We start from the raw sequence: 22,905 nt of genomic DNA, 5'->3' as shown, positions 1-22,905 counted from the left end.
CAGCCATAACTTGAAATCGTGAATGAAAACGGAAAAGAGGAAGGCCAAAGAACACATTACATCGGGAAATAGAATCAGGTATGAAAAGAATGAATAACAACTGGAAAGAGCTAGAAAGGGACAGGGTTGGATGGAGAATGCTGATGAGCGGCCTATGCTCTGTCACAAGGAGTAATAAGCGTAAAATTTTTAAACCAAAAAATCTTTTTTTTAAAAATATCAAATTGTATTCTTCTATAATAATTAACTTAATTAATGAATCTTATTGATTCAAAAATCAAATAAATAATGACAGAGAGTTGATGTCATAATAAGATATGATTCAATATTTCAGGAAGCTCGACAAAAAGTTGCTGTGCGAAAGACATAATACAAGTTCGATTGAAGAGTATTTGGGTTGCTCCACTATCATTATATATATAACTCACTGATGACAATGGTGGATGTGTAACAAAACGACCGTCCAGTTCTTCCCGGTTTTTCATGGTGGTCTAGTTTCAATTGACTCATGATCTCAATTAGTGAAATAACTACAACCTGCACAACAACCCCTTTCTGATATATATATACATCCAATATGTAACAAAGTATAATTCCATATAATTAGAAACTTACTTTATCCTTTCGTTTTCTTGCCCATTCAAATGTTTTTCGAAGCCAATTTAATTGACCCAATGGATCTGGATCATTAGTACCAGCTAATATATTCCCTTGATACCAGATTAGACCATTTAAACTGATTAGAAGTAAATTAGGTTGATGAGCAATTTCAGAGTTATGATTGTTTTTATCAGTATTAAAATGATTGTTGGAAGCAGTATTATATACAAGATAATGTGAGAAGAAACAAGCTAGAAAATAAGAAAAAAAAAGAAGGATGCAAACAAAACGACGTCAAATAATATATCTGCATTGATGATAATAATACTGGAAAAAGGCACAAAAATGGCATCGTGAAGTAATCTTAGTTAGTTAGGCAGAAGCTAAAAACCAGAAAGTACGATGCAGTTGTTTCATCATAGTAGGTAACTATTCAGAAGTGAGCAAATTACTTACTTACTTACTTACTTACGCCTGTTACTCCTAATGGAAAAAAGACAACCCCACCAGGAATTAAACGTATGTTTTGTACTACAACAATTGTTGAACGTTTAGATCATTTCAATGAATTCACAATGTGGAATGTTCATCATTTGGAATTGGTGATATATCTATTATATCATATTGGATGCTTTGTAAACTTTCTATTTCATGTCTATTCATCATTAGAATTTCGAGAATTACCTCTTGATGTTTGTCTCTGTAGTTAACACATTTGGTGTTTCTTACGTTTGAATGTTGTCAGTTAGTCAGTCAGTGATAACGTAGAACTTCGTACGTACGTACATCAGTTCGAGTTGCCACACCACCTTAGCACAGAGATGCAGTTGTCGATTCAAATCCCATAGTGGTAGAGGTAGCAAGAGTATAAGCAGTAATCGGGAAGATTAGGGTTTGGAGATGTTATTTAAAGAGTATAATCCAGTGAAATAAATTTGGAAAGTGGAAAAAAGGGACATGAAGAATTCAGAAGATTAGAATTTGGGAGAACACAAAGAGTGGATGCACCTGCGCCATTGCAAACGATTTTCAGCCATGTCATTCAGGGTCTCTAACCATCGGTTGCTATCATCTTGCAATCCCCAATCAGGTAGTCTACACCTACCAACATGGTTCAGTTTACTTGTCAGTGACTTCATGCACTTGTGCCATGTTTTGGTTTGGACGCCCTAGCTTTCTTCCAATCTACTCCTATACCACTGAACATAGCACGTCGAGGCAGTCGGTGGTTGGGCATACGTAACACGTGTCCCAGCCATCTCAACTGATGAAGTTTCACTACTTCATCAATTGATTTGTCATCCTTATGTAGTACCCGTTTTCTAACAACAACATTACTCAGTCGGTGATCACAGGATATACGAGCAATGTTTCGAAGACATCTATGATCGAATAATAGAAACCTACGAATATCCTCTACTCTTACCGGCCATGTTTCACTGCTATAAAGTAGGACGGGACGAACTGTTGTCACTAGTTTGTTGAATTTCATAGTTTATATCATCATAAGATTTGGAATAAAATCAAAGAACTTAGAAGTTGAACAAAGATAGGAAATTATGTCTTGTATATATCACATTAACAAACATGAAGTCATTATATTAATCAATGAATTACATAAGATACATAAGATAATGATAAACTAATCACAGTGTCAACAAACAAACAGACAAACAAAATCATGATTTGATTAAGAAAAGAAAAGTAAAGAGACGAATTCGTGTATCTGGGGTGGGAAAGAAAAGAAAAAAAACTAATTTAAAGACTATCTCTTCTCAACAAACAATGAACTCGTGTCAAATGTTATAACTTGTGGTCGGTGCACCCTGTTGATGGATAACATAATTATACCATCAATTAGAGAACAATGATTTATTAATGACGCGTAAAATCGTACGAGCAGTTTAGAGTCCTAATCTGTCGTTCTCCCTGCCTGCCCATTGAGTCCAGAACACCAGTCTCAGCCTCCATGATATCAATCATACTGGGTTTATATACAAACCAAATAGACTGCATCGCATTACAAAATAGAAAATATACATTTGTACAAGATAGTAGCCAAAAGTGGTTGTGGATGTAAGAAATAGTAATGGATAGATTGGGCATAACTCACGAATGATAAATGGTATCATAATAGTCTATAAGTCAAAATAAAGCATATAATAAGAGGAACATAAATATGCATAGTTTATCCACTTAGTAACCATACAATAAATATATTATGTATAGTATTAGTCCAGAAATAGATCTCAATAGTTACTATTCAAGATATAACAAAACAATGATTAAATCTTCAAGAATAGTATATATTGATAATTAATTGTTTAGTTATATATATCTCATATTATAAATAAATCATCATTATCATGAATAGTATTGTTTCTTTATTTCTTTCTTTTTTTCAATACAGAAACAAAAAGGGAGAATCCTTTATTTTTATTCATTCTGAGTTTTATATTTGGCACCATTCCATCAATCAATCAATCAATCAACTTGATAATCAGCATGGCAACAACAAAAAAAGTATATCAATCTATATTACAGTTACATAGAATAATAATAATAATAATCTATGACATAATCTCAGATTTTCTTAGTCAAAAAAAACAAACTTTTTTGGCACATTATTATTCAAGGATACATTTCGTAAAAAGAAAAAAAGAAGCGAACAAAATGACTCATAATGATTAAAACTAAGTACAATTACTAGGTAGGTAGGTAGGTAGGTAGGTGGGTATGTAGGTGGGTAAGTTAGAAAACAAACACCTAAATACATTTAATACCAATTAAAACGAATTAATCAATTTAAATCTACATTGAAGATGATGATGATGATGCAGTTGATTAGATGAATGAAACATAAATAGTAAAACTCAATAAGTCTTCGGTTCGAATCCTTGTAGGGATGGAATCATGAATGTGTACTGTTAAAGAGTCTCATATTAGAATAAAATAACCGTTTAATGCTTCGAGGTTGTTTTCTTTAATAGTGATCTAGTTTTAATTGATTCTACATACTGAATCTTTCTTCCTGTACTATATCCTTATATGAAATCTTTCTTTTATATATATATAGTACCACCATTGAATTAACTAATTCTATGAACCCAGTGTTCATCTTGTTGTGCTAATGAGTAAAGTATGACAACTTGGACCGATGCATCTATGTGCTTGGTCCTATGTTGTAGCTGACTGACTGACTGATTCATGAATTCAATTATTAGGACAGAGTGGATTGAACAATAATGATCGGTAGACTATGCTTCATTGGAAGGTAACAAATGCTAGTAATTCAGTAAGTCAATCAAAACTGAATGAAATAATTAACAAAACTTTTCTAATTATCTATGTGGATTGCTTCGATATCACCTTAAGTCACAAACTGTTTAAGCAAACATGGATAGTGCCTAACAGTGAAATCCAGTTTTAAGAGCGCCACTTCGTCCTATTTGGGACTCGTCAGCTACGTGTACCTGCATCACAGACTTGTTCGTGTTCACTCTGGGACTCGAACCCAGTACCGTTCGCTTCAAACGCCATCGCGTTATCCACTTAGTTACTGAGTCCTGATAACCACCTGCTTGTGCAATAGAGTGACGCTTAAATTCACTTGGTGTTGTTTTACTTGTACCTTCCCATTGTTACGTGGGACTGTAATTGATCAATCTCATGTTGATATATGTGCATCCTGTGTGGATGCCCTTGATATAGCCATAAATTACAAGCTTTTTAACATGTCTAAAATTTATACCACACTTCAATCGACAATAATTGAATAGGTTTAACAAAAAATGTGGATATCTATAAATATTTCGTAGTAGCTATGACAATTATTCATTAAAGGTGAAAGTATTATACACCGTGGGGATTTGATGATACGCGAGAGTTTTGAAAATCCCAGAAAAAAATTTGATGTAATCGACTGAGTGAGATACTACTAACCATATTTTTAAAAGATTCATTACATTTATAACAAGTCATATAGTACACGTAAATAAGGAAGGGTTTTGTGGAGATTTTAGTAATTTCAATAGTTGAAATCATGAGTCAATTAAAGCTAGATCACCATGGAAAACCTGGAAGCACTGGATGGTCGTTTCGTCCTATTATGGGACTCCTCGGCAGTTCATATCCACGACCCCGACCCCGCGAGATTCGAACCCAGGAACTATCAGTCTCGCACCAGGCGCTTAACCAACTAGACTATTGAGCCGGCTGGCATCCAACGGTGTTAATGTCTAACTTCAACCAATCCAAAAAATCGCGCCACCCTACACCATTTTCTTCAGTGGGCTGATATTTCACAACAGACTCTATCAATTTATACAACGGTAAAATTATCATAGAAAAAAGGGAAAAGAATCCTCAACAAAATATCCATTGACGAAAAGCTCACAACAGTTTAACTCTGAACCTAGATAATTTGCACCTGTTTACTTATTATCAATAAAAGAGAGGTGTTAATGATAGTGGTAGGAAAGGAAAAACAAAGTAACAGCAATTAAAATCAGTCGAACAAGAACACAGAAATTCAAGGCAAAAGCTGAATAAATACACTAAAGCAAACATGATTGTGATAGGGAACATTAGAGCTGACAAGCAGAAATTAATAGAGGATCTAGTAACAACAGCGGAATGAGTTGTAAGAGAAGGAAATACGAATTAATTATACGACGAATGGAGAAACTAACAGGAAAACACAGTAAACTAGAGCAAACTATCAAGAACAAAAAAGGCAAGCCAATCACTGAGATTTAACTATACAGAAACTAATGGATTAAGCACTTTGAATAACTCTTCAATAGACTAGCCTCGGACATCGAACTAGCACACATAGATCTTCCCATAGCTGTCATCTCAACATAATCAAGAAGATCAGCATAACCAGATAATAAATCAGCTGAAGCACTGAAGTCATTCATGGAGGTAACTGAGAAAGTGTGACATATGTATATTTGGTGTCCCCGTGTACCAATGTTTGTATTTAAATAAATAAAATACCAATTACTTCTTCTATCCTACTATTCATATGGTATAGAACATTAAAAAAACACAGACATTTTCTATACGTGACTACCAATATATCTCTTCATAAACTATCCATTATATCCATTAAAACTATAAACATGACAAGTGAATAGGATTAAATAATAAACAAACTATACACAGTTAGTTCAAATGTGGGCAATGAATTTGTTTGTTTGTTTGTTTGTTTTGAAGGACAAATTTAACTAGGAAGGTAATTTAATAGTTGAATTTATGAGTCAATTAAAGCCATGATCTGAAGAGTACAATAAGGTCTATCATGAGATAATAAATCACTGAAGAATATGATGGACGGTGATGCAATTTTGTAGATTGACTGAAGTTAGACATTAACATCACCGAATGTTAACTCAATGGTCTACAAGTTAAGCGTTTATTACTTACTTATTTACGCCTGTTACTCCCAATGAAGCATAGGCCCACGACCAGCATTCTCCAACCCACTCTGTCCTGAGCCTTCTTTTCTAGTTCCATCCAATTCTTGTTCATTTTTCTCATGTCTATTTCCATTTCCCGAAGTAATGTGTTCTTTGGCCTTCCACTTTTCCTTTGGCCTTGAGGATTCTATGTGAGGGATTGTCTTCTGACGCAGTCGGGTGCTTTCCTCAATGTGTGTCCTACACACTTCCAGCGCATCATCGTCCTGATTTCTTTCTCCCCTGGGATCTGCTTTGTTCTCTACCACAGTACGGTGTTGCTAATAGTGTCCGGCCAACGGGTCTGAAGTATTTTGCGTAGACAACTGTTAATAAACACCTGTATTTTCTGGATGATGACTTTCGTAGTTCTCCAGGTTTCCGCCCCATACAGTAGAACTGTCTTGACATTTGTATTGAAAATCCTGAACTTGGTGTTGGTTGACAGAGAGTTGTTTTCAGTTCCAGATGTTCTTCAGCTGTAAATATGCTGCTCTTGCTTTGCCCATCCGCGCCATCACATCTACATCAAATCTACTGTGTTCATCAATGATGCTGCCCAAATATGTAAAGGTTTTCACATCTTCCAAATCTTCTTCGTCAATTGTGATTGGATTGGTGCATGTTGTGTTGTATCGGAGAATCCTGCTTTTCCCTTTGTGTATATTGAGACCTACTACTGCTGAGGCTGCTGCCACACTGTTCGTCTTCTCCTGCATCTCTTGTTGCGTTTGGGATAGAAGGGCCAGATCATCTGCGAAGTCTAGATCGTCCAACTGCATCCTAGATGTCCATTGTATCCCGTGCTTCCCTTCACATATTGACGTCTTCATCATCCAGTCGATCACCAGGAGAAAGAGAAACGGTGACAGTAAGCAACCTTGCCTAACACCGGTCTTCACTTCGAACGACTTTGTCAACTGTCCGCCATGCACGATTTTGCAGTTTAATCCATCATATGAATTCTGTATGATATTGACTATCTTCTCAGGTACGCCGTAGTGTCAAAGAAGCTTCCATAGTGTTGTTCTGTCCACTCTGTCAAATGCTTTTTCGTAGTCAATGAAGTTGATGGAGTGATGAATTCCATTCAATTGATTGTTTCACAATAATCCGTAGAGTTGCGACTTGGCCTGTACACGATTGATCCTTACGGAATCCTGCCTGTTGGTCACGAAGTTGGACGTCTACGCAATCCTTCATCTTGTTTAACAATACCCTGTTGAAGACTATTCCTGGTATTGAGAGGAGAGTGATGCCCCTGTAGTTATCACACTTGCTGAGATCGCCTTTCTTCGGTATTTTGATCAGAAGTCCTTCTTTCCAGTCTTTTCGTACTTGTTCCTCATCCTAAACCTTATTGAAGAGAATTTGAAGTATCCTTGCAGTGAATGATACGTCTGCTTTAAGTGCCTCTGCTGGAATGTTGTCTGCTCCTGTTGCTTTGCCACTCTTGATTTGTCTAATGTCCATGATGATTTCTTCAATTGTTGGTGGGCCAACATTGATTGGGAGGTCCGTGGGTGCTGCTTCGATATTGGGTGGGTTCAGTGGAGCTGGTCGATTCAACAGTTCGTTGAAGTGTTCTACCCACCATTTTCGCCGTTCTTCAATGTTGGTGATTACCTCGTCTTCCTTGCTTTTCACTGGTCGTTCTGCTTTGCGGCGATTTCCAGAGAGTTTCTTTGTCGTGTCATACAGTTGTCACATATTTCCTTCTCCTGCAGCCCTTGCCGCCGTCATTGCTAAATATTCCACATATTTACGTTTGTCGGTTCTGATGCTCCTCTTCACTTGTTTGTTTACTTCTGTGTATTCAGCTTGTGCCTTGGCTTTTTCTGCTCTTGTTCGACTGGTATTCATTGCTGCCTGCTTGTTCCTTCTTTCTTGAATCTTATCCAGTGTGTCATCATTGATCCATTTCTTGTGATGGTGCTTCTTGTGGCCCAGAACCACATGACATGTTGAAGTGTTTGCTTCCTTGATCCCCTTCCAGTTGCTCTCCATAGTAGTTCCTTCTCCATTGTCTAGATCATGAAAGGACTGGAACTTATTGCTGAGGACTATCTTGAATTCGTTGAGTTTGTTAGTATCCTGAAGACGAGTCGTATTGAACTTTTTGTGATATTGTCCTCCCCGTTGTCCAGTACTTCTTCAGTTTCAATTTCATCTTGGTGACCAGCAAGTAATGATCTGAGGCTATATCAGCTCCTCTCTTGGTTCTCACGTCCTCTATAGTCCTCCTGAACTTTTTGTTGATGCAAATATGGTCGATTTGGTTTTGTGTAGAGTGATCCGGTGAAGTCCATGTGGTTTTGTGAATGCGCTTATGTGGGAATATAGTCCCGTCTATGACCAGTTTATTGAAGGCACATAGGTTTGCAAATCTCTCACCATTCTCGTTCCTTTCTCCCAGTCCATATCGTCCCATGCTATCTTCATATCCAGTGTTGTCCGTTCCAACCTTGGCATTGAAATCTCCCATCAGAATAGTCAGGTCCTTTGTTGGGCACTTCTAGCCGATTGACTGCAGTCTATCGTAGAATTGATCTTTAGCGTCTTCATTGTAATCGTTGGTAGGCGCATAGCATTGGATGATGTTCATTGAAATGCCCTCTTTCTTTGTTTTGAAGGAGGCTTTGATGATCCTTGGTCCATGAGATTCCCATCCTATAAGTGCCTTTTGTGCTCGTTTGGACAGCATCAATGCAACTCCTTGTGTATGTGGAGCATTTTCTTCTTCATGGCCGGAGTATAACAGAAGCTGCCGAAGGATTAGATCTAGAAAATGAACTGAACTAATTTATAAATGAGTGACGCTAGAGTGGTTTTGAGAATGTCCGCCTACTGACTAGGGCTAAATGAGTATTTCAAACCTATGTAGAAGGATAAGGATTGTGATTTATAGTTGATGGTCAGGGATAGAGATTAGATATAAGATTTTTATCACAAACTGACAACAGCTAAAATGCCAAGACGCTATTTAGTCGAATGGATAAAGAATTTCACGTCAAAATACAAAACCTATCATCGTGAATCTGATTAGTTCGTCTATAAATTATAGTCTCGCCACCGCTAAGTTTACAGTTTTAACTTTAATCAATTGATGTTATTGTGTGACAGTCGTCTAATGTTATAGATGGTTAATTACTTTACGCTTAATATGACTGAAAATCCCTGGTGAAAGCCACACTCATTAGAACTCTGAAAAATCTATGTATTATTGTTATGATTATTATGAGAGTTTTGTGGAAACTGCTGGAATTTTGTAGTTTACGTAATCACATAGTAACCTACAATTTTTATCATTCGATAGATTAATCCAAATAATATTCCATTTGATCATGATTCTTGTGGTTATACACCGCTAACACATGGTGATAATAATAAATATAATTTAATAGTCACAACAAACATGAAACAATAGCAGCACATAAATATTATACAGGTCTCACTGATATTCACAATACACAATCGTTACATAATCATTCAACTACTTATTAATAGTTAGAAAAAAAATTCGACCAAGAGACAAAAACAAAAAGGGTGGGGAGAATAATTTTACATAAATTACTCACATACATAACATCAACAAATCACATATCTATATATGAATCCAATAATGAGGGGGGGGGGTAAGTGATTGCGAAAAAAAAACATTGGAATTTCAAGAATGAGGTCAATATTATCTACATCCGACCATACAAACATGTACATGTACAAGATTGGCCAACTACAAAGTAATCACTAGTGTATGGGGTTGTGGAGATTATTAAGTTTTTTATTGAGATCATGAATCGATTGATGTTAGACCACCACAATTCAGATTGATGACAACCACATTTAAAGGTCAATATCATTATCAATCGTGGGAATAGAATAAGATTTTGAAATAATAAAAGTTAATTGTCAATTCAATAGGCTCGGATACTGACAACGATTTAAACATTTACTCCATTTAAAAACAATATAACAAGAGTGAAACAAATATCATCTTGGATGGAGTAACCAGTTCGCAATATACCAAACACAGAATAACCGTAAAGTTTGATACGTGCTAATGGTGACACATATAGAATATACAAGATCCCATCTAAGTTGGTCAGCATAAAAGTTAGGGGCGGATAAACCAAAACGTGGCATCAGTGCCTGAAGTCACTAACTTCTAGTCTGAGCCATATTGGTAGATGCAGACTACTTGGTTGGTGTCTACATGACTATCGTAATCAATGGTTGGAGACTGCAGATGACATGACTCAGAATCGATCACAATGGTGTAGGTGTATACACTCTCTGTCTTCCTTTAAACTATGAGATTAAAATCGCTTCATATCTTTCTTTCTACCTGTACGATATCCTTATATATTACTAGCATTGAAGAATCTACTTCTATGAATCGAGTATTCATCTTGTTGTGGTACTGTGGTGTGACAACTTTGACCGATGCACATATGTGCCTGGTCCTGACTGACTGACTGACTGATCAGCATAAATGTTCATAAGTAATAATTTAATATTTTCTGATTTTTAATAGTTTCTCTCAATCTTATCAATCTAGGGAATTAATTTCAGTGTGAAGTTATGAAATCTTTACTGTTGTATTGCATCTAGTCAACTAATCTATCGAATAATTAGTCAACTTATTAATTTCCTGATTAGTTTAACGAAGTGAATCTGTCTTGAATTAGTCAGTTATGATAAACGTACAGCTTAGAACATAACTAAATTGAGTTAAGTTACAATGCTATACATAAGAATACTAGAAAATACATAGCAAAGTAAATCAAATAATATATCAACAATGATAATGAGAACAACTAAACATTGAGTATATGATTTTTAAAAAAACACAGTGCAAAAGTATGTAAGAAGGACTACTGGCATTCAAGGGAGAGAGCAAGATACTAAGTGAATGCATATGTGTTTCTGTGAATGATTATCAAATGTATCACACAAATTGTCTAACCAATGATCTCTGTTATCGAGCCGACTACAACCAAATAGTCTGCATCTACTTGTGTAGATTAGACTAATAGTCAACAAATTCATAAATTGATGTCATGTTTTGGTTTGGCCGTTAACAACATTCTTTCAACCTACTTCTACGTTAGCAAATACCGCACACAGAAGTGAAGTTCGACATACGTAGAACCTTTAGTGCTTTAAAAACAATAGATACAAATAGATAACTCATCAGACAAGTTAACTGTACATAATCACTAACATGGATGTCAAGAAATAATACATGCGTTGACCTATTACTTAAACTTATGATTCATAACCATCTTTGTAATAAGCTTAGAAGGTTCATGTGATTTATAAGTACAATTAATTCAAGCAATGAATAGAAAGATGTTGGTTTTAATTACTACTAAAATTATAAGTATATACTATTGACAAATTCCAATCTAGAACGAAATCATTGTATAATGGTCACTCCTTTGTTTTTTATAAGTGTTTAATTAAAATTATTAGAAAGATTGATTCAGCGAAGAGTTCTCTTTTCGGCGAAGTCATTTGCAAAGCTGTACAATCGCAAATAAATACTTTTACAGGATGATAATGAGAAGGCAACAGCTCAATAAGAAGTTCAATAATCCAACACCTATTGAACTCAGATTACTAAATCAAAACAGACTCTGCGTTCAAAGTCCTCGACAAGGTAAGTAGAAGTCTCCCAAAAACAATTAGACTGCATCTTCTTTGCATTGCCGAATTATTAGCCATACATCCGGAAAAAACAGAATTGTGTGTGCAAAAGAGATTGGTACAACCTCTTCTTCTACCATGGTCTTAATGTCTTCTCTTTTTTTATACTCCTCTTCATTTACAGCCATCTGCTTCACCTTTCATCTTCCCCTTAAATCTTCTAACCTCCAACTGGTTTATCTCTGTTTCTACGATCCTCCTGATTACCTTTAATCTCAATTTCAACATTTCATCTTATCATAGTGAGTCATCCTTTCCCAATGATAATTTCCCTATCTATCTCTTTTGATGAATATGTAAGCTATTCAGTGCGAACAATTATTGAACTTTGCTTGTTTCAGATATTTTCATACCTTTGTTTATTTAACCTCACTGTCACCATGTCTAACAGAAGTTTATTATCATCTTGAAAACATAAGTATTCATATTTACGATTGTACAGCTTTGAAAATGAATTCGCCGAAAAGAGAACTATTCGCTGAACTAATCTTTCTTATTTCATGTCTTAATGGGTGTATTATCCTATAACTTGAGTCATTTTCAATATATACATATGATGTTTAAGGAGTTGCATTTCTCACAGTAGATGTTAAGGATTCCAACTGATCCGTCTCTATTGATGAATGTACATCCTGAAAGGATTCTGTTGATATGGTTAATTTAGTTGTAACTTCTTGTTTAATCTCAATAACCCGTAAGCGGTAAAAAAAGAAAATGGAAAACCTTTTTTTTTTCAATCCCCTGTTACTATCCACCCGCCCCCTCCTTATCATTTGTGCTAGAGTAGTACTTTTATAATATGACTAGTCATGTGATTTATTCACATTTTGAGACGTATAAAAAGTAGATAATTAGATCAACAAAAGTTGGATAAAGTTCATGATAGAACTCGAATTATATATTTTTTTCTATTTTAGAAAAATCGGTTATCATAAGATGATCACATTTTTTATAGAAATAAATATAAACGTATATTGCTGACAGCATATGGTTATTTATTGATGGATGATCAATTTATATTAGGTCAAGGAAGGTTTTTATATAATTTACATTAAATCAGTCAGTTAGTCAGCTACAACGTAGGATCAGGCATATATAGGCATCGATCCAAGTTGCAATCAGTCAGTCAGTCAGCTACAACGTAGGACCAGGCACATATGTGCATCGGTCCAGGTTGCCATATCTCATTAGCACAGCAAGATGAACAGCGGATTCATAGGAGTGGTTAGGTCAAAGGTTGCAATAAGGATATTGTATAGGAAGAAAGAATTAGTTCGTAGACATAAAGAATGAAGTGATTTTAGTCTCTTAGTTTAAGGGAAGACAGGGAGTGTATACACCGACGCCATTGTGATCGATTCTGAGCCATGTCACCAAGAGTCTCCAACCATTGGTTACGAAAGTCACGCGGACCCCAACCAAGTAGTCTGCATCTACCAACATGGCTCAGACTAGAAGTTAGTGACTTCAGGCACTGATGCCACGTTTTGGTTTGGCCGCCCCTAACTTTCTTCCAACCATCCCCTACCCCGGTTAGCATTGCACGTCGTGGTAATCGGTGTTCAGGCATACGTAATACGTGGCCCAACCATCTCAGTCGATGAAGATTCATAACCTCATCAACTGATTTACCATCATTCCCTAATACCCTGCGTCTAACCTCACTATTACTTACCCGGTGATCCCAGCAGATGCCAGCAATATTTCTAAGGCATCTGTGGTCAAATACTAGTAACTTACGGGTGTCTTCTACTCTTAAGGGCCATGTTTCGCTGCCGTAAATTAAAACAGAACGAACTGCCGCGCAGTATACTCGTCCTTTTATTGATAGACGGATATCTCGCCTTCGCCGAAGGTGACGTAAGTTGGCAAAAGCCAAGTTGCAATACCCCACATTTTTCCATTGTGTGGAGAGAGTATCGCTGCAGATGCTGAATGTATGAGAGAAACATATTACTGTCGTCACACACTCATACAATCGGCAGTACAGCTTCGTTCTTGAAATTCAGGTGATTACATTTAGTCTTATTGTTGTCCAACCAAACTGGCTGTCGCTGTAGGACCTAAATTAATGAATGTTCCAATTAATACAGCTCGATTAAGTCATCACATTAAGAAAGTCTAACCGCCACGTCACTGTAGCAGCAATCGTAATGAGTTATAGATTCTAAATGAAGTTATGTTATAGCCCATTTATCAAGTATGATTTCCTAATGTTTCTCCTGTAGGCTATACACTCTACTTGTGAAAGCTCAAAAAAAAAGATGAAGGACAGGATTCGAAATTTTAAACGATCAGTCGAAACCCAACAGTTCTAACAAGTATTAGGCGTATTGCTTCATAACAAATTAAATAATGATAAAAATCAAATACGTTCGCTTTATTGTTAGTCACCGGCTACCATGGGACTGCATCCCATTACGTTGCTCCGTTGTCTTGTGGATTAGACCTTTAGGTCAAAGGCTCCGGGTGTGATCCCCCAAAGAAAACCACCTGCTTCAGTTTCGACATCCGAGCAGTATCCTAGCCCTCACACAAATCGAATGATTTATGTGTTGCATATCTACTTAGTGCCTTTTTGTACCTATGTTCGTGTGTTTAAATAAATAAATAAAAATGAAACGGAATCAAACGAGAAATAGTAATCTAGAAATAAGCATGGAATATATCTATCACCCTTTTTTAAATTGAGCACTGTAAGTCAGTCAGTTAATCAGTAATAGATACTATGAATAGTGAACACGTCTACACATAATTGACTGCTATCTATACACTCACTATCGAATGAATAACGAGCATATTTTAGTGTTTAGCATCGAACAAAATAAACAGTAGGGAAATGCAGAGTTGAAATTCAAATCAGTCAATCAGCTACAACGTAGGACCAGGCACATATGTGCATCGGTCAAAGTTGTCACACCATATTACCACAACAAAATGAACACCGGATTCATAGAAGTAGTTTCTTCAATGCTAGTAATGTGTAAAAGAAAGACTGCATATAAGGATATCGTAAAGGTAGAAAGAATTAGTTGGTAGAAAGAAAGATATGAAGTGATTTTAATCTCATAGTTTAAAGGAAGACAGAGAGTGTATACACCTACACCATTGTGATCGATTCTGAGTCATGTGATCTACAGTCTCCAACCATTGATTACGATAGTCATGTAGACACCAACCAAGTAGTCTGCATCTACCAACATGGTTAACACTAGAAGTTAGTGACTTCAATGACACTTCAGTGCCACGTTTTGGTTTGGCCGCCCCTAAATTTCTTCCAACCATCCCCAACACTAGTCAACATTCCGTGTCGTGATAATCGGTGTTCAGGCATACGTAACACGTGGCCCAACCATCTCAGTCGATGAATATTAACAACCTCGTCAACTGATTTAACATCGTTCCCTAATACTTTTAGTGGACACGTTTCACAGCCGTAAAGTAAAACAGAACGAACTGCCGTGCAGTATAGTTATCCGTTAATTGATAGACGAATATCTCACCTTTACCATAGATGACATGAGTTGGCAAAAGTTAAACTGAAGCTTACAGGGAGATATATTGTCTAGAATAACAAATGAAAGCATTAGAATCAAACTATTTTTAGCTCAAAGAATATTATGATCACAAATACCCCCAAATGCCCCGGTATGGCCGAGAGTGGGGTGGGTTCGCCCTCCCTCTCGAAATGCTCTCACACGGCCACGCGTATACAGCCTCTGCCAGGGAAGTCCTACTCATTGCCTTCTCGTGGCGGGGGTGTTGTTTACGAAAATGAGAGGACGAAAGGCGAATGTCCGGCGCTTTAACCGGATCACAAACCAATGGTGTACATGGGCTCCAGTACCCTGCGGGAACACATGGCGTATGAACCAATCGCTGGTCACCGGCTACCATGGGTATGCATCTCCTCACGATGTTCCACTGCCTTGTGGATCAGACCATTAAGTCAAAGGCTCGGGGAGTGGCCCCCTAAGAAAACCACCTGCTTCGGTCTGGCCACCCGGGCAGTATCACAGCCCCCACACACACAAATATGGTGTGGCGCATATATATTTGGTGCCCTCTTGTACCGATATTTATGTGTTGAAATAATAATAATAATAATCACAAATGAAATAAGTATCTATGTGATTATCATAAATGAGATACTTTAAACAGATAAAACAACTATAGAGATCAATAGAGATTAAAGTTTTAAAGTGAATCAAACTAATAGTAATGATTTCATTCAAATATTCCATAATGATGTAATAGATGAACTCGGAACAAACCAAAATATTAAATAAAATTAGAAGAAAAATTAAAAAAAGAAAGATTTAATCTTATTTCAATTATAAAAATGTTGCTATGTAAATAGATGACAACTATTTGCATTCCATGAAATCATTGATACATACCTTGAGTATGACATTGAACAAAACTCATTGCTTAACACATATTCAAATTAAGATAACAATATTAAAATCCGACAGTGATGTAATATCTTTGACCTTTAAATCTTATAGTGATTACATTAGTAACTATTTGAATTCATACTTCCTGTTTTATAATTACTAGATCAATAGGTTTTGAGATGAGATGATGAGTGATATTATTAAAGATTAATCACTTTGACACAGATGCACTCACTATTATTGTATCCCGATCGCTGTTGCTACCTTGACATGGTGGTCGGGATTGTCTATCGTGATGAAGCAATCGAGCTATATTGGTGAAACAATCGTTCCTCGTGGTCCTACTACACCAGACAAGTCAGTTGAAGAATGGTAAGACTAAAAATATCAAACGCAAGGTCCGAAGGCAAAGTTGTACAGCTGACTGTACAGAGGTGTGACGGTTACGCTCTCAGGTCACTAAGACCAGCCCTAATCCAATTTCCTTTTCAGATACTTCTAGAAGAACCTTTCCATAGTGTAGTCAACGGGGAAGTGATAACCGCCCTCATACCTCTATCAGCACTCAAGACCAATGTATTCATAAACTACCTTTCAAGACTGACTTTTAGTGTATATCACTTTTGCCTTCTTCAATTTTCTTACTTTATATCACACCATATTCTTCTCTACGTTTGATATATTTCGCAATCACAAACACTGATATTAGTACTCTCTCTGTAAGTACAGCTTATGTAACTACCTTCACAGGAATTGATATGCAAACGTTGAGGAGGATATTATAGGCATCATTGTATAAGCATAACAATATGAAACGTGACGGTTTTAAATGTTCTTTCAACAGATCTTTTAAGTTAATATGATAAGATATGGCCCATTATGCCTCTTTTAAAATCGATTCATAGATAAAAGTTTATTTTCTTACTGACCATGTCAGCTTGTACTCTAATTGTCAGTTTAGAGAAATACTTTTGAGAAAATTAGTCAGATAACCGTTGTTTCATAGAATATTGTCTAATTTATTTATTTCTTCATCCATATTATCCTGAGAAAATAGAATAATCTGGTAACTTATTGATACCGAAGAATAGAAAATGCATTCAAATGTACAGTATTCAACAACATCATTTAATGAATTAAAGCTTACTTTGTGAGAAATTAGCCATTGGAAAGTCGAATGAATTTTCTGATGAGAAGAAGGAAGAAGAAGAGGGACGTGATGATGATGATGATGAATGTTTCTTTTGTCGATGATTAATCCATTCACCCCATAAATCTACATCATTACCAAGTTTGTGACACAAGTCAAAACGTGAACGACTTTGTGGTGTAATTTCCATAGTATTTGCAGGCACAACATCATGATTACCTAATACAGGTAGAATGTAAACTTCATCCACTGGAAATGATTGTTTCAACGCTTTACTTATTAACCGGATGCCATCCAAAAGTTGATCGGATGTCAAACTGTCATCATGTGGCCCATTATCACTAGAGGGTGGTCAGTAAACAAATGATAAAATGAAGAAAACATGAAAATAACCACAAATTTTGGTTAGTTTCAAAGTGTTACAAGAAAACCTTTTTTTAATTGAGTTAGAATCAAATTTTGAATCCCTGGAAACAAAAGAATACGATTAATGGATGACATATAAACCTTATTTAAGAATACATGAGGGAAAATGTATCAGGTACTCTAGGGTTTTCACAGACAGATTTGATTGTTTTACGATGACTTTACAATAACCAGACTCGACATAAATGTACATAACAATCTAAAGTGTTAGAATTCATAAAAGCAAAAGTGATATGATCAAGATTAATGACACAAGGAATAATAGAAAGTTGACACGGAAATAATCCAAAATTAATTGAGATCTTTTTATAATTCTATTGCTTCGTAGTATACCTTGAACACTGCTTCACTTGATTTGTCCGAAATCATAACAACAATTAGAAGTGAATAGTAAAAGATACAATAGTTCAAAAAAATTAGCGCCAACATTCACAATTCAAGAAATAAACTACCATTTTGTTTGAGACACATGATATTGTTACAGATCAAATAGAAAATACATGGATTTCGTATTCTGGCGAGACTATAATTTATAGACGACCCTTGAATGAACCTTAAGTGACCTTGTGGAATATTAGCCAATCAGAAGACAGTTCGTATGAAGTAAAAATATATTATAAAAAAACAAAGAATCAAAGTGGATATAGTTCTTTTACATGGTTCAAAAGCCCCCAAATACCCTGGTACGGCTGAGAGTTGGGAGAGTCCGCTCACCCTCTCGAAATGCTCTCACGTGGCCACGTGCATTCAGCCACTTCCAGGGAAGTCCTACTCATTGCCTTCTCGTGGCGGTGGTGTTGTTTACGAAATTGACAGGACGGAAAGCGAGTGTACGGCGCTTTAACCGGGTTGGTGGACACGGTGAGTCCAACTAGGGGAGTTGGAAAACCCTGATTCCAAACCAATGGTGTACATGGGCTCCAGTATCCCGCGGGAACAAATGGCGTATGAACCAATCGTTGGTCACCGGCTACCATGGGAATCAATCGCCTTACGATGCTCCACTGCCTAGTAGACCTTTTAAATCGAAAGCTCTGGGTGTGGCCCCCTAAGAAAACCACCTGTTTCGGTTTGGGCACCCGGACAGTATCACAGCCCTCATAACAATCAAATGAGATTTGTGTGGCGCATATGTATTTGGTGCCTCCTTATACCAATATCTGTGTGTTCAATTAATAATAATAATAATAATAACATGGCTCAAAAACTTATAAAGCATTGAAAGAGGTTCAGAGGTTCTGAAATCGTAGTGCATACGGTAGAGGAACTCATTCAAATGGCTCTATAATAATCGACCTCTCGGGGCATAATAGCGCCTCGATCATATAGCTTCAATACTGTTAGTGTGCACTCCTGTTGTAGGGTCCACAAAATGGCGCTTGTTGACAACGACATGATGCACATATCCAAGTCTAGCCAGGCATCGGTAGGCTTTCCAATCATCCGCATAGATATTGGAACGCGGCTGCACGTATTCCCGTATAATTAGTATTATTGTCGTTGCTTATCGGTTTCTGACCTTTTGGAAGTGGCCCTTTTGGGTTGATCTGTCGTAAATCCCAAGTACCTGCGAGGTATATTTATGGAAGTGCTATTTACCCAGTCTTCCTTAATACTACGTCCTCTGTTAAATTGCAACTTCTTAGTAGTCCCATCTGTTGTAGCCGCTCAGTTATCACGTCTTCTCTAAAATCTGCTGTAAACCGATCGTACATGATCATCAGGTACCGAAATTGGCGCCGTAACCCTGGAATCCCCAAAACGCTTCTGATTGGCTTTTCCATAAATTATAGCCTCGCCGTAAACACGATCTTCGATAAGTAAGATTCACTAATACGTCCATTGGTTCTTAATTGGAACAGTATATTACACTATACTTGAAGACTGCTATCAATTAGTATTCGGTTTCTGATACCATGAACTGAATCTGTCTGTTTATTTAGTTGACCCTAGACATCATACACTGATCTACATATATAGTAATAGGTATAAAGTGGTTGTAACGACCGAAATACCAATATTCCGTTTGAACACAGAACTAAAGAAATAAAATTTATTCAATTAGACCAAGCTACGTTCTTCTGTATAGCATACAAAGCGTTTCGAGTGACTCGTATTAAATTACACTAAAACACAAACTCCACGTTCAATCTAAACGGTTCCAATTTAGTAAAGACAATAAATTATATCAAGTATACAAAACACCTCATACAGTACAGCCTGTGCTATACAGTCAAGGGTTTCTCTAACACAAAGTAACATGGCAAACAACAAAAGGAATACTTAGTAAACAAAGGTTCGATACCTGTGAATCAAAAAAATATTTCAGATATCTATCTGCAAAGATTCGAGCAAACTTTCCAAGCAGACAGAAGATAACAGTCATACACTGAAGCACACCTTGACCTTGATTTTAGTCAAACGTGACCTTATTATCAACAGTCCGGCAACGCGCAACAGTATATTACATAATAAAAGATATATCTTTAACCAGGATCAAATAACAAAGGACTGGACAAGGAAGAGTGAAGAACATAAAGTATAGTTAACAAGGGAACTGAATGAAGGTGAAGATGCACGACAAGGAGAAGAAACAAATAAATGACAGTACTGTTCAATAAAATGCTTTGGAGAGATTTTTAAAGCATTCTTTTCATTACAGGGATAGTTAACATTAGCCGGTTTACTATTCTCTAACTAGTATCCTACATCTAACATAACTCACCGTTATCATCGGTGCTTAAGAAACATCTTTTCTATAATATTGATAACCTACACCTATCTTCGATCCACAAAAAGGTCACTACATTAAGCCACAATTCTCATAATTACAAAGCTACTATGTGGCATTTTTCCTACTCAAGTCATATTTGTATTGAAAACGAACATTTAAATCATTTTCATTAATAAATCCACTTTCTTCTGCCAAATAACTAGTTATGTTTGAATGAATGCATAATTAGCAGATAAAAAAGAGAACAATCCCTAACCATATCAAAAAGACGAGGATTTGTATGTTGAGTTTAATAAGACTAACATATTAATCGAAATCAGAGTGAATACATTCTGGAAACATGTGAATATATATAGTTGATGACATAGACAGTAAACCCGATAGTGATAGAATATAATCCACACACTATACAATATTTTCTAGACATCAAATTTGCATAATGCATTATATTAACATGTGTATAAGTAATAGTTGAATGTACAGGAACGGAGTTTTAAGTATCGGATACGCAAATACATACAAACCATAATCCAGTTTGATTACACAGCCTCACTCCTGATTCCCATCATGGTGACCAGTTTTTGACGATTTCCTAGGACAACGGATAAATAATTTGGAGCAAAAAAATAACAAATGTGACACTTCTTACAAAAAGAATTAGCTGATGATTCAGAGAATCTTTACCAACGGAAGCAGATGCGTAGGAGTACGTTGGAGGAAGCATAAGAACAGTTAAACTAATAATTGGCGTCAATTAACGACGTTTTTGACATTTTGACCAACCCACGTTGGTAAAGATGGATTACATGGTTGAAGAAGCGATATTCGGTAAACAAGTCTGACCAGTTGGTCGGGATTAGTGAAAATGATTCAGTCAGTCGACATAGTCCATGCGCATGTTTCTTTCCCCCTTGTAGATCCCGAACTCGACATGGTTTCACAGCTATTATTCTTCAATTTTATCCCTCCTTTAAAGATCGAACTTCCTAGGTTGTCTTTCACACTAATCATCGACAGTACTATAATCATTCCGAAGTTTGCTACTTGTCTTGTTAATATTGTCTGTAATGTATTAAAATAGTGTAACTGTGAATGATGTACATTTGTGCCATACACTACATTGAATCTAACTAACATCTGTTTACATATCACCTACTGAACGATTCAGTTTGATAGATAAATTTTCAATGCTATTATTATTGTTGAATATATATTTCCGTACAATTAATAAAACCAAAAAAATCTATACTTCCTACTGACCATGGTATTTTTTTAGTCGTTATCATTCAATACATTTTGACTTTATGCATCTATGAATCGCATTTTAATCAGTTTGTTTCTAGTCATGGGTTTCATCTAGTATACTGATCAGAGAAAAAGTATAGTGAATTGACTCGATGTTGGTTCCGTTTAGCATAGTGCATTTATCCCCGACCGTTGTTGCTACCTTGACGTGGTGGTCGGGCTTGCCTATCGTGATGAAGCAACCGAGCTATACTGGCTGGAACAACCGTTCCTCAAGGTCCTACCATGTCAGACAGGTCGGTTGAAGAGCGGTAAGACTAAAAGCAACAAACCCAAGGTCCGAAGGCGAAGTCGTACTGCTGACTGTACAGAGGTGTGACAGCAGTAAGGTGTTTCCTTCAGACAACCAGCATGACAGCGATGCTGCCTTCCCACAAGGAGGGGTGGGGTTAGAAAAGGTCGACCCTGAAAATGAGCAACTCGTCTTGTCCCACGGATATCCGTCTCCGGCGGTAAGGTCTCAACAAGTACGGAGCTAACACAAAAATTACCCATAACAAGGTCGTGTGTGACCGACCTCAAGCAGTTGTCCCTTGGTCACTGCGGTCACGCTCTCAGGTCACTAAGACCACCTTTAATCCAAATTCCTTTTCAGGTACCTCCAGAAGAACCCTTCCACGGTGTGGGCAACCGGGAAGTGAAAACCGCCTTCATACCTCTAACAGCACTCAAGACCACTGTATTCATAATCAACCTTCCTCATAATTCCAGAGTGCATTTATCGGTATCAGTTGTCTGGAGCAATTCGCTCTGAGAAACATATCAGTTAATTGACTGACACTTTATGTATTAATATTAGTCATAATTTTCATGTGAGAGCGACTCTACCTGACGACCTGATCCAAAGTAGATGAGGTGATGTTCAAACCTGTGACCCAAATTCTAATATTCTAACCAATATCAGCTCTTGATGGCTTAGGAAATTTTCTAAATATTACTAACTGAATATCTTTACGCTCAATAAACAAACTACCATTTTGCCATAAATTTTTTATAACAGCAGTATTTTTTTTTTCATTTACAAGATTTTGTTTACCAATGGCCTACCGATATTTTATCGTTTGCGTACTATGGAATCCCATAAAGCTTGTACCGTTGAAGATTCTTTAATAACAATAATAT

At 36.6% G+C, this 22,905-nt stretch overlaps 1 protein-coding gene across 2 annotated transcripts in view; it reads right to left on the bottom strand.

Moving 5' to 3' along the window:
- SMPDL3B_1 (Acid sphingomyelinase-like phosphodiesterase 3b) overlaps positions 1–22,905 on the bottom strand; it is a 51,632-nt gene that overhangs the window by 24,891 nt on the left and 3,836 nt on the right. Inside the window, exons 3-5 of one of the 2 annotated variants that reach the window (XM_035733412.2) lie at positions 17,316–17,659; positions 8,457–8,843; positions 616–851 (exon numbers count right to left, since the gene is read on the bottom strand). In XM_035733412.2, the coding sequence (XP_035587160.2) occupies positions 616–851; positions 8,457–8,547 (327 nt within the window). In that variant the 5' untranslated portion in view covers positions 8,548–8,843; positions 17,316–17,659. The remainder of the gene's footprint in view (positions 1–615; positions 852–8,456; positions 8,844–17,315; positions 17,660–22,905) is intronic. The other variant, XM_051217282.1, reaches the window with a different exon arrangement.

The sequence above is a fragment of the Schistosoma haematobium genome, chromosome 5 (assembly GCF_000699445.3).
Source record: "Schistosoma haematobium chromosome 5, whole genome shotgun sequence".
Classification (NCBI taxonomy): domain Eukaryota; kingdom Metazoa; phylum Platyhelminthes; class Trematoda; order Strigeidida; family Schistosomatidae; genus Schistosoma; species Schistosoma haematobium.
Note: the sequence above shows the minus strand (reverse complement) of the source record. Positions and strands in the feature narration are given on the sequence as shown.